Source organism: Argiope bruennichi, chromosome 9 (assembly GCF_947563725.1).
Source record: "Argiope bruennichi chromosome 9, qqArgBrue1.1, whole genome shotgun sequence".
Taxonomy (NCBI): Eukaryota; Metazoa; Arthropoda; class Arachnida; order Araneae; family Araneidae; genus Argiope; species Argiope bruennichi.
The window spans coordinates 58537046-58554678 of NC_079159.1; the positions used below are offsets into that span (position 1 = coordinate 58537046).

General features: G+C 26.5%; 1 protein-coding gene across 2 annotated transcripts in view; it reads right to left on the minus strand.

Annotated features, from left to right (window-relative positions):
• Positions 1-16014, minus strand: part of LOC129983569 (tudor domain-containing protein 5-like) — a 55933-nt gene extending 39919 nt beyond the window's left edge. Inside the window, exons 1-9 of one of the 2 annotated variants that reach the window (XM_056093095.1) lie at positions 15738-16014; positions 13827-14207; positions 12459-12581; positions 8417-8565; positions 7278-7456; positions 6947-7094; positions 5627-5688; positions 2057-2126; positions 1867-1953 (exon numbers count right to left, since the gene is read on the minus strand). In XM_056093095.1, the coding sequence (XP_055949070.1) occupies positions 1867-1953; positions 2057-2126; positions 5627-5688; positions 6947-7094; positions 7278-7456; positions 8417-8506 (636 nt within the window). In that variant the 5' untranslated portion in view covers positions 8507-8565; positions 12459-12581; positions 13827-14207; positions 15738-16014. The remainder of the gene's footprint in view (positions 1-1866; positions 1954-2056; positions 2127-5626; positions 5689-6946; positions 7095-7277; positions 7457-8416; positions 8566-12458; positions 12582-13826; positions 14208-15737) is intronic. The other variant, XM_056093094.1, reaches the window with a different exon arrangement.
• Between the last annotated feature and the right edge of the window lie 1619 nt (positions 16015-17633).

The window sequence follows — 17633 nt, forward strand, 5'->3', positions numbered from 1 at the left end:
GAGCTTCTCGAAGACGTTCGATCAAGTCATCTTTCAGTCCTGATGTGGGCAAATTCCTCGCCGACAGTTCGTCTTTCAATGCGGCCACAGTGAGTTTCGACAGAGATTCTCGATGAAGATCAGCCATTTTCCTTTATCTTCACTATTCGATCCCACTTCTGACACCGATTTGTTACGAATTTCCTGCGATGTGCTTAGAGTAAATTCAATAAGCAGAATCCGTTTAAAAAAAATAAATAAAGCTATTTATTTAACGAAGACTGCATTCAATAGCTCAGTCACCAGCCTACAGCTTGCTTCCTGTCTAAGGCTCCAATACCCCTCCTAATCTTTCGCGCTTGTTTTTATATGATCTCTGCCGGAAGTGACGTCACTAACAGGAAGTTATGTCATATTAGAAAAATCCAGAACCTTGGAGAGAATTCAAGAAATCAGGATCCCTCTAGAAAATTCTCTCTGTCGCCAAGGTTTCCAACTTCCGTCGCCAAACTTGGCGAAATGTCGCCAAATTTGGCGACAAAAATTAGTTGCCTAAAACATCGCCAATGAGCCAATATCTCGCCAATTTGGCGACTTGCTATTGAAATACAATGGGATACATATAACATTCATTATCATAAGACAAATTACACCAATTTACAGAATTCGTAACAATATTAATGCTTCAAATTTTTTTTTGTTTTGTTTTTATAATAATTTTTGAATCACATAAATTTACCAAAAGATTGCTTGAATAAAAACATTATTAAAATGTTTTGAAATACATGAAAGCATTTTTTGATAATAAATTGAAAAATTAAATTTATTTTTACTTATTTGCATGCCACTCGCATAAATATTGCTCACAGTTATATATGGAAAAATATAACTATGAGGAAAATGTTTTTCCAAATAATTTTTAAGCATCATAACTATAAAATGAGTTAAAAAATTATTTGGAAAATTTTAAAATAGAAAAAGTACACAGAAATATTGATAATATTATAAAGCTAATTTTTAAAATGTTTTTTTGAAGCAACATAAAAATTGTTTCTATGTAATAATGTGTTCTGAAGTCATTGAATAAACCTTCCTTAAAGAGCACTTATTATCCACAAAAAAGTACATGCAAATTTTGGAACTCTAAAATGAATGGTGTGAGCTACAGAACATTTTAAATGATTTTTAAAATGTTCTTATTTAAAGATAATTTAAATACAGAGCTTCATGTATTACACTATTTATAGATACTATTTCAGCCTATAAATGTTTATTAAAATAATGCCCAATAAATCTTGAAAAATAATAATTAAAGGCCACCAATTAATTGTGCAAACTATTATTTTCAATCAGCACAGAAAGAATTCTTTTCCCCAATTCATAATGCTAAGAAAAGTTAACCACAAGCATTTAATTGGTTGTGATGACCATAAATTAATTATTTAATTCTTTAACAAATATAACTATTTATTAATTTTAAAATTAATCTTGAATCTTGGAAAATAAAATTCTTTGCACAATGTATTATAAGTTATGTATAATTCCTTATATAGTTCTACAGAATCTCATAATCTCTATTGTCAAAACAGGAATTGTAAATGCCATGTAATCCTCTGGCTTACAACCTGACTTTGCCACTTTACCAAAACTTTATGGAATATAACATATGCTCACAGAAACATCATGAGCAATTCTGAGTGGAAGTAATGGCCAGGTTACTTTTTAGAATTCTAATTAACAAGTAACTGCAAACCAATATATAGATATTATAGAAGAAGAGAAGATCTTATAAACAAAATTACTAAATTATAATGAACTAATAAATCAAAGATACAGATAATAAAAACTGTTTTAAGCATGAAGAGAAAAGTAAAAATTAATTTATACTTCTATATCTTCTACTTTAGCTCTGACAGACTCATCTAAACTTAATTCCAAAATTCTCTCGGTTGCTTTCTGACTCCAAATGTTGAACTGAAAAATACAAAAGGTAAAACATCAAGGGAAATTCAGTTCAAGAAATTATACACAAACACACACACACTAAGCTGTTATTAATTATCTTTTTAATACATACACCTCTAGGTGACTTTACATAAGCTAAGGAGGCCTTCATGGCTTGAGCAGGAAAATTGAAAAAATCCTCTCTAAAAAGAAAAGAAACCCATGAAGAGAAATAAGCACTTCTTTTAATATTGACAAATAAATTAAAATTGTAGAGATGCGAGTTAATTAATGGATTAATCTTTTTTAATATTAATTTAAAGGGAAAACGAATATTTATAGATTAATAAATAATTATGATAAACATATATTTAGTTCAAGCATATTAACTAAGTAAATTTGCTTGACTTCTTAGTACCCAACTTAATTTAAAGCACATATTAAAATAAATTCCCTTTAAGCTAGGTTAAAAATATTAAAATTAAGATAACTGAAATAAAATTAAACTGATTTTTTTCTTTCTCTTTTATTTTTAGAAAAATTATTCAAAAATGGCAGAAATAATTAAAAAAAATATATAAAGATTTTAAAAATAATTAATATATATATATATATATATATATATATATATATATATATATAATAGAGATTACTTTTGATTTCCTCATATTATCTTAAAAACTATAAGATTTTTTTTTTTCAAAATGTCAATACTTTGGCTTCACAATCTGTTATCGTATATATCAGTTGAAAAATTAAGAATTTTGGAAGTACATATTTATTTGTTAGACAAAACAAAAGAAGGACAATAGACTGCATTAAGTTTAGCCATGAAAACGAAATATAAGTTAATAAATCAGTATGCAGCAGAAGTAGAGAAAACAATTTTGGAATGACATATTAAAAAAAAAAAAAGGAATAAGAAGCATTATACAAAGAGAAAGAACAAGACTACTAAAAGCTAGCTAGAAAGCTAGATAGACTACTAAAATTGATATATTTAAGAAGGCCTAAGTAACTAAAGAAGCAACATTATATATGAAGAAAATATAAGTCATTTATGGGGTTGGAGAAAGATTATGGTTAAGTTGATTAAAAGAAACAAACATGAAAAGATTTACCTAATAAAACTATTATTCAAAGGAAGCATGGAAATTTTTTTAATCAAGTGAAAAAGAAACATTTTACACTTCTCCTATGAGTTTCGGAATTCACGGTTGATCTGGGAAAAAATAAATTGCATTTCCATATATGTTATACCTTTGGAAACTTGCCATTATTTATATGGCATGAGCCTGCTAATGCAAATAAAAAAAAATTATGAAGACCAGTTGCAAATATCAGAAATCCATTACAAAAATAAAGGGATAATATTCTCGCATATATCGGAAGTATCTTCCAACACTTTTAACAATAACAAATGTTCAGCTTGTGATGAGACAAATTTATTTTATATGCACATTCAGAACCATATTTACATTAAAACACAAGATTAGAAAAGCATTATTTGACATAACACCATTGTCTAGATAATACTACAGAAACAATATATGCCAATTAGCACCAAAAGAAACAATTAAAGAAATATGACTAGTAATGTGGAGTTTGATTGACAAAGCATGGTTCAAATATATATATTAAAAAAATAATATAAATTATTAAGTTTAAGATGAATTATTATTGAAAGCATTGCTGCTATTAAACAAAATACCATGAAAATATTGGGAATAAGTTACTGATAAGATTTTTATCTATTGCTAATTTTTGCTTGCAGACAATACTTTATTATTTAATCAATCCATTAAGAAATTACAGCATATTTCAAATAATGGCAGACTTGCAAACAGTTTTAATGGTGCATTTAAATAAGTTCTCCTTAAGGCAAACATTAACATTTTTTTAAAAAGAATATATTAAGTTTTCTTAGAGAAAGAATATTTTTCAATATTTTTTAATAGCTCAGGCTCATCCAACATTTTAATTTTGTCTAAGGGAAGAAGCTATGCTCATCCTGGATAACAGACAGCAATTGCAGAAGATTATGTGCCAGCAATTATGAATGAAACTGACATTACTGGCCAATTACAATTGGAAGTAAATGAAAATAATAGGGAAGTACTCATGATGGAATATGAAAATGATTTTATGACAAAAGAACCAATTTAAATGAAAAATACCAAGAAAATTACCAAAAAATATTTTCAAAAAACTGTAAAAAGGATCAATAAACAAATTATTCTTAAAAATTTAGAGTGAATATAATAAAAATGGTTTAGAATAAGAACTAGACCAAATTCAGATGAATTGGCTTTGCTCTAGAATGATATAATATTATCAATGATTTCTAAAGAAATCTGGAATAAGTAAGAAAAGCTGTAAATATTCGATAAATTATTTAACACAGAAAAAGCCAAATATCCATTATAAATAAAAATACAACAATGCGAGTGTAGACATTATAAAACATATAAATTGAATAAGCAGTTTGGAAAAGGAAGGATGTATAAAAATATCAATTTTCATTTTTTTTTCTTTTTGCATTAAGCTTATGTAATTACATATAGGTTCATTTTTGGCTAAAAGTGACATAAAACTGATTAGTTATTACATAGCATGACTAATCATGCTATGTAATTGGACATAGAAATATCTGTTAATTTGAGGAAGGGAAATAATTTCAGTTTTGTTTCTTCCAATTGAAACAGATTATTTAATAATAAGACTGTGATCACAATTTTGAAAAGCTGATATTTATATCTGTTATTCAGTTTTTATTTATAAGTCCTCAGTTTAGTTTGAGTTGGAATTGACATGAAGTTTGTATTAACTGATTAAAAATCTTTTACAAAGGTTTCAGGAGTATGACTGGCCACTTAGTTAAATAATATTAATAGTAATTCTTGTAAATATTTAAGGTTCTGAATGATTAAGTTTAAAAGTGAAAGAACTTTGCTAGGTGCTTGTTTTAAAAGTAAATAAAATATCCATTTCCCAGGAAAGTCAATTTTTTAAATTTCTAAGTGCAAATTAGAATACTGCTTACTAAACGGTCATCTAACTAAGGAATAATGTAAATTCATGATTTGGTGAAAAAAATACTTTTATTATAGAAACCAAATAAAAAAATACCCTAGATTTCATCAAGGGAAAAAAAAAAGCTCCATAACGATAAAATTCCAATACAAGACTCAAAGTAGGGTAAGTGTTACACATGAAGACAAAAAAACTTTTTTTTATAAAGTGTTAATAAGAACTATTGTAACAACTGTGGTTGACAATGAAAGTGAAGGGTAATATGGAAATAAATTTCATGCATTATATTACTAATATTTTTGAAAAATAGAAACAGTTCTAATTTTTAATTATTACAAAGCATAGATATAGTCAGTTAATGGAAAGAATCTCATAAACGTTTGATTGGGGGGGGGGGGGGGAAGAGGTTTAATTTTATACTACTCAATATGCAGTTTTAAGTTTTATTCTCTTTTGCAATTTTTGATTCCATGAATAATTATATAAGAAATTATCAATTTCAGAAATTATATGGGTTTCTAGAACAAAATAGTAAGTTTTCATTAAACAAATTATATTGATTAGTTAACAACTAATATGGGTTATAAATATTGGCTTTGAATGGATTATGCGCTTTAACCATCAATCTCTGTATTAAAAAAAAAGCTATAACTATAAGACTAATTTTTACCTGATATATCTCAGAAGAGTTTTGGAAATGATATCCACGGTGCCATAATCTACGAAGAACACCTAAAGAATGAATTACTTATTAAGCAATAAGTTCTTAAAAAATGCATTGATATTTAAAACTAGCTAATAAAATGTTTAGATATGTTATAAAATATTTTATCTTTCTTTAAAAATTCCCCTATATTTATAAATATATAACCATGGAAAAGCTCTTATTGCAATATATCTTATTAATTTATACATTAAGCATTTATACACAATTATTCTAAGAGACCAGTATTTAATCCTTTTTTACAAGATTAAAATCTCTTTAAAATTTATAGACTAGTAAATGAATAATATAAGAACACATATAAGAATATTTGTCTTGAAAATAAAGGAATTCATGTTTGGGATAATATACCATGTGAAGAATTTTATAGGTATACAAGACCAAGATAATTGAAAACTTTAGAAACAAATGCAGTCAGTAAATTTTCACACTTTCTTTTAATCTAACTTGACTTATTTTCTGTTTGTGAGCATGGAAGTTAATAATTGATTTTTTATGCACTTCCTGATGTACTTAGTTATGAAATTCTGCAAAATCATGCATTTTTGATGAAGATTCAATCATGTATATCTTAATCTAAGTCCAATTTAATTTCCTATTTTTTTTAAAATCTTAAATTAACCCATACTAATTTATTCTAGAATTTTCTTTTTTTTTCCTGTCTCAAATCCCATTTTTTTTTTATTTAATCAATTTTAACATACACTTAAAAAAAATGCGGATTATACAGTTTTCCTAATGCAAGAGAAAGGACAAAAATCCCTAATGCCCATGGCATATTTCTTCCAATGATACTCAATATTCCCTTTTCTGAATCGAAATGTGCCAAAGAAATTCCCATAAAAATCTCTCAGTAAAATGCTGAGAGAAAAACCTCTCATACATTTTCTCGTGTCCAATGCAGACAGACGTGTTTCAATGGTTATCCCATGTATAAATCATGCTCTCTCTCACGGAAAAATGATTTGAAGTTAAATCCCAAATTTGTTTTCTTGTAGGCCTGACATCTGCAAAAATGTTACATATTCATATAATGATACATTACAAATTTAGGTCAGAAAATGGAAAATAATTAGTTCAAACAATATTTCTTCTTTTAAGTACACTAATAAAAATGTATTTTATGAAATCTATTTTTTATACTTCATTGAACACTTAACCTTTCTAAAAAGATGAGTAGAAATCAATAATATAGCAAAGTTTCATCAATAAATCATGTAATGGTAATAAATAACAGAAAGATCACCATTAACAATTTACTCTTACTTTAACTGATTCATTTGTTTCTAAGGACATCACTTTTATGCGATACCAATGCATGTCTAAAGGCCACTGAGCAACGCCAATAGATCCAGGCAATATATGAACATTTTTCATCATGAAAACTCTACTTTCAGGGTCAGAATAAAATTTCCTATAAAAGAAATTAATAATTCAAAATGTAATTAAGAAAGCTACAAATACAAATGCTTCATATACATTCTTCTTCGTTAAATTTATTTTAAGAGTTACAAGAGGAGTAAATAGGTTTGCATCTTCACAAAACAGCTTAATGGCTTTATAAATAATTTATGTAAAACATAAAAAGTCAATTTACTCAAGGGAATGATTCATATCACTGAGAGCCTGCTCCACATCTCCTAATTGAATATACATATGGCTTGGGTTGAGGATTGTAGCAACATATGCAGGAAAAAATGAACCCAAAACTAATTGAGCGGGGAGTCTCTGTTGATTGTACTGACTAAGTGGAGAAACAGCTTTGGGTGGAAAAAACTGAAAGTAATAGTTTCAATTAATCCAAGATCACAAATATTATTTTCGTCATTATTTAAAGTAAATCAAAGTTTTTTTAAAATGTATTTTTCTATTAAATTTTGATTCACAAAAGTAATTGCCAAACATAAATACTGATGAGAAATATCTTTTGAAAGTTATAGGCTGGGCCATAGACACAGCTCACATGGAACATATTTTGACTTTGTTTGAACAAACTGCAAAACAGAATCAAATTTCTAAATTATTAATTTAATGTATGCAGTGAAAATTCTTTAAAGAAATAGATATTTGCAAATTAATTACTTAGTGCTTGATAGTAATAAACTCTCAATTAAAGTTTAGAATAAAACAGATAACCAAAGTTTTCCTTCTGAATTATTAGGAAGGATTCTCAGTAGGTTGCTAAGAATAATATGGTATTAAATTAAAAAAAAAAATGGTGTCATTTTATTATAAATATAGCATATAAATTACAAATTACATTAGCATATTTCTGTCATTTATATGATTATCATTTATATTATTATTATCTGCCATTTATATTATTGAATAATAGGCATATCACTTGAAGTATTAAATGGCTACAAAGGAAAAAAAAATTACATGGCCTAGTTGTAAACATCTAAATTCATTCATATTTCAAGTTGTGATTTGAACTGTGCTGTATGCAATTTTCTGCATTAAATCAAAATTATATTTTAAATATAAGATAAATGCCAAAACAAAACAGACTTATTATTCAGAATGATTCTGACTAATAAGGACAGTAAAAAATTTAAAAAAAAAAAAAGGAAATTAGCACATGCAAAGTTTAAGTTAGTTTAAATTTCAAGTAAAAAACTTTTTTTATGCCAATTATACATAATTTTATTAAAACCTGAGTTATGAAATATACCAATAGCAATAATTAATAGTAATATTGTCATACCATAAAAAAAAAAACATCCATATATTTACTTCTATTGGATAATTTTTCATTTTTTCAGAGCTTCTGCGTGCTTCTGGATTTTTGCTTCTACTTAAGTCAAAGTCATCCAAACAATCCATTTTCTGCTTAAAACAACCATAATTTCCTTTTGGAGGCAATTGTTTGAGTCTTGATTTGTCTAAAATAAGCACAAAAGCATTTTATGTTCATTGTTCTTTTTTTCAAAACAGTAAAAACTACACAAAAGCTATAGGTTAAAATCAAATGCATTGCTAAAAGGTTAAATTAGCTAGGATGTTTTTATCTTATGTTTTCATGATCAGCAAATGAGCTCTTGAATCCTTGAACAGATAGATAATAATAATAAAAAAAACATGCACATACACATAAAAAGGAATAGCAACATCTATTTTTACTCAGGATATGAATGAACAGAGAATGATACAATAGCACTGATCACAAGATAAAGTTCCCCAAAACATCAATGGGTAATTAGTATTGATTCTCAAAAATGAACATAGAAATTCAAAATTAACATTATATTAATTTTTTATATTTAAATAAAAGATTCTTACTTATTATAACTCAAGCAGATACCACAAGAGTTTAGAATAACTCAAATATATTCCAATGATTTTGAATGTATAAAAACATAAGTCTCCTAATATTTTATATTCTAATATATCCTGCGGTTTATTTTAAATTATTATAAAATATTACATCAATAACATTAAGTATTCTACAAAAATAATAAAACAAAAGTGGTATTCAACTTTTTTTTCCATTTATGCACAAAAAGAACAAAAACATAAATTCTATAGAAAAAAGAAAAAAAAAAGACAAGTAATAAATAATGATTTTTTTTGTTTTGTTTTAAGACAAATATGCAAAAAGTGATGAAGTTTCAATATATTTGCACATTTTCTGCCTTTTATTTTGAGAAAGGCCATTGAAGAGAAAAAGATTAAGGTTTATAGGAACATGATGCAGAATCACAATACCAGACATACTGAAGATGTATACAGAGAATTGATAAAACAAGAAAAGCAAATACACATGAAGAAAAATAGAGTTTATAAAAGAACAATTTAACGATATTGAAACACTCAATTTACAGAATATAAAAAGTATTATTGATTGATCATTAACATTAAAAAGGAATTCAACGGAAAAGTGTAGAAAAAAGATGGAAAACTGACATACTGGATACCAGAAATACTGGAAAGATGGAGAGAACACTTTAAAGAATTAACAGATACAGAGACATCAATGATAATGAGAATATGTACTTACCTCCTGAAGTTATTACTAACTAATCTACTCTTGAAGATTAATCTGCCAAAGGTGAGATTAGGAAGGTGATTGGAAAACTTAATTGCAACTGATTTGCAGGTCTAAACAGTATCGTTAAAAATAAACCTGAGCTAATAAAAGTCATACATGAAATTATTTGTTTTACATGAGATGAGGAGAGGATGTTCATTGAATGGAATAAAGGCTCTATATGCCCAATATTTAAAAAAAGAGACAAAGTGGAATGTGGGAACTATTCCCTGTTGGTATTACCTTGTTTAATACCACATTTAAAATATTTTCCAATATATTATTCAACCATTTTACTATCTTTTGTAACAAAAATTATTGCACCATATCACAGTAATTTCATGCAAGAAAGATCCATTATGGATCAAAATGCATTCCTTCAGAATGATCGTTAAAAAAATGAGTTTAATACAGTCACCTGTAATCTTTTCACAGATTTTAAAGCTGTGTATGATAGCATCAGAAGAAACACAAGTATCAGTTACCTGATACAATGAACAAACTTGGAATTCTGCAAAATTAACTATATTGGTCTAGCAAAACTAAAATAACTAAAATGCAGGATCAAAATACAGAATGCACTATCGGAACCCTTCAACACTGATAAAGGATTATGACAGGGTGATGCACTATCATGCCTACCTTTAAAAAAAAGGTGCTTTGCTCTCAAAAACGCCATGAGAAATACAGGGATTGATACTAATGGATATATTTTTTTTACTAATCTAATCATATCCTAGCACATGCATATAGTATTGACATCATTGGCAGAACAAAACAGAACACAATTTAAACATTTGTAACTCTTGAGTCAGCTGCTAGGGACATGAGCCTGACAATAAATGGAGCAAAAACCAAATGTTTAGAAAAACTAACCTCAAATGTCTTGAGAAATAAATGATTACAAGTTCAAAAAGGTCACAGAATTCAAATGCCTTGGAAGAGCAGTTAATGGAAATAATGGAATAATTTCAGAAATCAATAGCTGCATTACAGTGGCAAACAGAAGTTTTTACCAGCTAAGAATTCTTAAATCAAAATTTCTGAACTAAACAACAAAAAAATCAACATTTATAAGACTTTGATTCGATCACTTATTTTGTATGGTGAATACTTTACAACCCTAAACTATACAAAATATTCAAAGAGCCCACTAGCATTAAAGCTTATCATACCAGGTGGTTTGGACACTTACAAAGATTAGAGGACACCAAACCAGCAAAAAACATTTAAATTTAGCACGTCTACAGGTGCCAGGAAAAGGGTCGGCCATAGTTTATGTGGCTTGACAATGTTAAAAAGACCTCAATCTGCTGGGTATCAGAGACCAGAAATCTGTGGTGTTGGATAGGAAAAAATAGCACAAGCTAACTGGAATGGTTATGGCCTGTTATGGGCTGCAGTACAAAAGATTTTGAGAATTGGCATAATAAATAGTAAACTATACTAGTTAATTTGTAAATGCACAATTGAAATAAGATTTACCTCTCCAAAAACTGTTAAGATTTACTAAAATTTAATATTTATCATTCTAGGTGGTAACTTGACTACATGAAATAAAGATTCAACAAAAAAATTAAAAGTATCTGTTAAATTCTGTAGAGAATAGCAATTTTTATTTTTCAAATCCTTTACATTTCAAAATTAACTAATTTAGAAACTATTAGTGAAATTAAGATTTTAAATTTATTTTTTTAGATTCAAACTTTTTAAATCCTCTGCTTTATTAAGAAATCAATAAAATTGTATTATTTGCAAATTTAATTTCTTCGAATTATAGACATTTCCAAAACTTTCTAAAAGCTCTACCTTTACAATATATTACCAAATACAAACAAAATACCCCCCCCCCCAAAAAAAAAAAATCAACTTATAAGCTAACAAACTAAAACTTAAAATGTTTGAAATACTAGTACACCAATTCAAATGATGAAATTAAAATCAAAACAAAATTCACAATTAAAATTTCTACAGAATGATAATATTTTTTTCAGAAATAAAAAGATATTTATTAATAAAAATGGCTCCAATTTCATTTGGCAATTTTCTGATTAGATTTGATTATTCATTATCGAAATTTTACCAAAATGATTGCATTATGGTTCCATTTGTTACCATTTTATAATGGAGGCTTGTAAATATCAAAAATAATGAATAAAAATACTTATCATAATAATAATAATAATAAATCAGATTCTAAAATTTAATGAGAAATATGCTTTTGATATACTAAACAAATTCTCTTTTAGGAATAGGACGAGTTTTAAATATTAATCCTTCCAAAAGTCATACTTTCCCCTCCTCCAGCATATTCAAGAATATAAACAGCATTTATTTATATATCAAAAAAATTTCATAGTGAAAAATTTCAGATTCCAAAATAACAATTTCATGGAATATTATATACATGTATATACATATACATAAACTTTAAATATTCACTATTTAGATCTTAACTAAAAGATCAACAAATACCATTTAGAAGGTTAAAGAAATGTAGCTTGTATACTTTTGATATTAAACATATTTTGGAGTCATGCAAGGAAAAGTAAAATTTTTTCTACCCACCCCTTGCAATTTTTTCAAACTACAAAAAAATTTGTGATAAATCCAAATTCAAAAACTTTTAATGCTTTAGAAAGATAAAACATCATTAACAATGAATGAATAAAAGTAGTCAAGATAGGTAAAAGTAAAATAAAAATAATTTATCTTTAAAATAGAAAAAAAAAAAAAAAAAATGCTAACCTTGAAGCAGAGCTCCATATTTATATATATCAGAATTCCATAATTATTCCCATGCTATTGATGGAAAGTACGTCTAAATTTCCAACATGCTTTCAAAAATAAGCAATATAACACATCTGAACTCTGAAATTAATTTGGGTTTTATTAACCAGTGAGAAAAGAATTCTTTCAGTTATAATTAGAATTCTCTATAAAAAGAATGCTTTATTAAAACAGTACAAATTTAAAATAGCTTAGATATTTATGGTCAAATATATTAACTACTTTAATTTTTTTTCAATGACAGGTTTTTTTTTTAGGTGAAAAGCAAAAAAATTACTCTCAGGCAATATAGGACCCACTGTTGATAAATGAAAAGAAAAGCATAAGAGAATAGAATTACATGGTAAGATTTACATGCTCTTGAGCAGAATTAAATTTTATAGGAGCCCTTAGGCAATGCAGGCTTTGTATGTGCAGGGGTGGGGAGGTCCTTTCTCCTTCCATATTATTTACTGATATTAATATAATATCCATTTTAGTAATTTTTGCATAAAAATATTACAAAAAAAGTTACAGAACATTTAATTGCAGGTCACCTTCAAGGTTTTAATACCATATACATAAAAACTAATATTTAAAAGCAATTTTAAATAATAAAGAAAAATTACATAATTTTTTGAAGTATTTTAGCTTCTCAAACACAAAATTTATCAGAATTGTTGAGTTGCGATTCAGTCAAGCAACTAAAGGGAAAATAATGGCCTGAAATTTAAATAGTAATGGATTTTTAAATTGAATATGTATAAGTACAATGCCTTTTTAAAATCAAATGAAAAATAAAATACTTCAAAAATGTAACAGAAAAATATCAAGGCCTTGGAATCTCCCAAAGTTGCAGGTCTCTTAGGCAATTGCCTACTTTGACAATTTGATAATTTAGCTTGATTCCAGCAAAAGTTAAATACTTCCTCTTCTATTCTTGTGAATCTCATAACTTGGTAATAACTTCAAACAGATTTAAAATTTTTTATTTAGGTATTAAACATAAAAATAAAGAAAGAAAGAAAAGAGGAATTATATAAAATTAAAAAAATAAAATTCTCACTTCTTGAAATATCTATTTCTAATAATCTAGGATAAGCATCTTCTTAGGAAGGACAAAATGCAAGAATGCTATTATTTATTTGCCTAAAGATTAGTTGTGGAATTTCTCCTAAAAATTCTTTTTAATTGAAAAATCCACATGTTGTCATAATAAAACATATGGATTTTGCAGATCTGGAGCACTTTTTCATAATAAAAGTGATATTTCTTGCAGATTCAAACTAGTATGACATATGCAAATGAGGTTGACACATTCATCTAGGACAAAGGAAGATAATTTACCTTTGGCTCCCCATTGTGCAGAATGCAACTTACGGAATCTTGGAGGTGTTTCCACTAATTGAAAGGGTTTTGGACGGCTTACAGGATTATGCTTGAAAGATTTCTGCTTGCTAACAAGCTTCTGTAAATGTTTTGTGCTGATATCTGCAATAACCATCAAGTGATAGTCTTTTCCTTTAGGACTGATTTGTATAACATCAGGCATGCTATATAAGAATTCAATTTCATTTCTAAATCCAAATTGCATAAAGGGTAATTCCTGGCCAATCATCATTTGGTACTGTTTCTTGAATTCAAAAAGAGAGCAACCATTTTTAAATGTAATAAGTAGACTTCTGATTTCTTTTTTGACAGTCTCATATTCATCTGGATGATTCATAGCTAAATGAACGAAATAAGATATCATGATGATAAGATACCATGAAATATGAATGAAACTGATTTTTTTTAAAATTTATGTGGTTGAAAAAAATAAATTTAAAAGGTATTATTTACAAATGCTTGATTCATTAATTTAAAAATAATATAGATGACAGTATACTATAGATCAGAAGATTCAGAAAGATTGCAGAATTATCAAATAAAGTTAAATTTTTTTTAATGAGAAAAAAGTGGCAATTCTAATACAATACAGAGACAAATAACTTTTTAAAGTACTAATCAGCAAACATTTGTTACAATTAATTAAAAAAATAATAAAATAAATACAATAAATAATACATAAGCATAGATTAAAACAATTTATGAAAATGCATCATGGTCCAGAATTCACAGATGTACAAGACTATCCAAGTAATAAAAATGGAAAAACTATATTAGCAAAATTTACCATTTGCCATATCAAATTTCGAAATTGGTTATTATGTATTTTACAATAAAATAAAATTTTATAATTCTTAAGCATTAACAAAGAAATTCATATTGTTATAGTTAATGGTACACAGCTATATATAGAGTAAATTTATACAATTAACTTTACTTATTCAAGATGTATATTACAAGATGTTATTAATGACATTGTTTTATATAATGAAGAGGAATACAGATATAAATGTATTTAAATTTTGAATAAATAAAATTTTATCCAGCTGCTTTAAAAACAACAGTTATTTTATTTTATAAATTCTACTTACTGCTTAGTAAAGACTTATGAAATTTTAATTAAAATTCTTTATTAATTAAATACTACATTTGTTTAAATTTTATAAATGCTTTCAGAAAGGAAATAAATATCAAAAAATACTACAAGCTTGTTTTAGAAGTTATACCAAAAAAAGTAAAAGTCATTGAAAAAAAAAAAAAAAAATGAAAAATATTCAGCAGAAGAGGGGGGGGGGGAATTACATTTTCAAAATTTCCGTAAATTTTTAAAACCAAGAGCACATTCATTAAATAATATTTACAGAATATCTTGAGAAATATTGTTTGAAAAAAGCTTTACAATTCATATATTTTATATGAAATGAATAGTTTTTATGAATATTAAAATTCAGAAGATAGGTATGAAGATAAAAGAAGACACAATCAATGTATATCAATATTTTAACCTTTACTATGAGATAATAGATACAGCAATGAATACAGACTAAATTTAAAGTAGCGAGACATATAATGAAAAAGTGGTACAATGTCTGAAAAAAAAAAAAAAATCATGATATCTCAACCATGCATTTTGACAGAATACTTCAATATTACAATATACTGTGGGTTAGAAACTTGCTTTCATCTTACAAACTTTGTAATAAAAGAAGTAAACATAAAAAAGAATAATTTCTAGTAATGCAAAATGTTTGATTGTAACAGAATAAATCGACAAGTATACATACAGGAATAAGTATAATACAGGAATTAAATTAATATACTATAGAAATTTTCAACTAAAAAGAAAGGTTATATATATGACTACTACACCTTAAACAAAAAATTTTGAATTCAAATCTGTCCAGAATTCACAAGTAAATTCTCCCTACGTGCATAAAATAATGAAAATTTCCCCGCGATTTTCGAAATTTCAGAACTTTGTCAATGGAATAAAAGTCTGTACAAGCAATAAATAAATTATTGTAATAGCTATATAATTTTAGAAACATAAATAATATCAAAGAGGAATATAGATGAGTTGATAAATATCACGCAAAGCTCCATGACCGAATTTTTCGTTCTCCTACGCATCGTCTGGCTCCGATTCTTTCAGCTAAATGCTAGTTTTGATTTCCTTTTGAGTTGAGTTGAAAGGTTTGTTTACACATTCATGCCATTCCACACGTTTACCTCGAGTTTCTTTGAATTTTAATTTATTTATATATTTTCTATAAAAAAGAGTAAAAATAATATAGTGTCACGGGTCTGCTTATGTGTCTTAAGTTTTTTGGAAGTATGTGAGAATTTTTTACGGCATAATCTCTGAGATCAAAAAGCTAAGAGAAAGAAAGCAGAATTCTCAAATGTTTTAGGTTTTGTTTTCTGCACATGAGAAAATTTTTGGAGCAAAAAAGGATATGTTTGAAATTTTAAAACTTTGTTACAAGTTGAACAGGCTGCATTTAAAGTCAGCGCTCCAGTTTACGTTGATCAGTCTATGAAATCTTTCGTTAGTGGAAAAAGTCATAGGCTCAAAAATTGTGATGACACAACATTGAAAACTAAGTAGACATTGACGATGGTTTGCTTTGATACTTTCTAGATGTGAATAATAATTTTTTAAATCTTTATTTCCACATTCGCTTTTTCTTTGGATGGTTTCTATTTCATCTATCTATCTGTATATATCTTAATCATCGACCATTTCATTTTTTGGTAAACAGATAAGAAGTATCCATACTATCCATATCCATTCCCAGAAGCATCAAAATACTGCACACTATTTAACAAATATTGATCAATATTGTGAATAATGGTAGATACTGAAAACCGTGTACTCAATATTGTAAATATAAAACAATAATCAAAAGTTACGGAAATTTCTGAAAGCATTGATAAAGAAAAATTTTATTTCAAAAATATAAGTTATAGCTTAATAATTCATTGATTTGAGATATTATACCAAAAATTAATCGGAACAAGTTTTTTATTGAATAACGAATATTTTATAATATTGTTCAATGATGTTAAAACCATATTATAAATTTTGCATTTATCATGGTTGTTAGGATACTACTGTGAATCATGAATTTAACGATATAATAGCTTATTATTATTTTTTATGTGCTTTACCTGAAATAGTCAGATTTCGTGGATACATTATATTTTTCATATCTCGATTTTGATTCTTTGCACTGATTAAAAAAAAAATCCGATTCTTAATAAAATGTTCAAGCTTACCCTTTATTTATTTAAAGAAAAAATAAATTGATATTAGGAAATGCTAAATAATGAAGGAAATTTAAAAAAAAATAAAAATAATTATTTAAATATAGATTAAAGATGCATAATCTACGATTTTTTGAATAAAAAATAATTTTGCTCTTGTTATTTTTAAATATTTGTTTTAAATATATGTTATTTCAATCATATTATTAATTAAAAATTATTAGTTAGTATTAAATATAAAAATTATTAATTATAACTAATACTTAATTTAATAATTTAAGTAACGTGTGATAGAATGAATTTATCTATTTCAGCTTACTTTTTAAATCTGATTTTTTTCAAAACTTTTTATTTATTGGAGTAAAGCATTTTTTGAAAAAGTTGAATTAAAAATAAATGTCATTTCTTTAAAAGTTTACTTTAGTTCTATATTCTACCGATAAATGGCGCCAGCAGACTGAGCAGGATAAATTCCATCAGAAATTGATGTTTTGACCT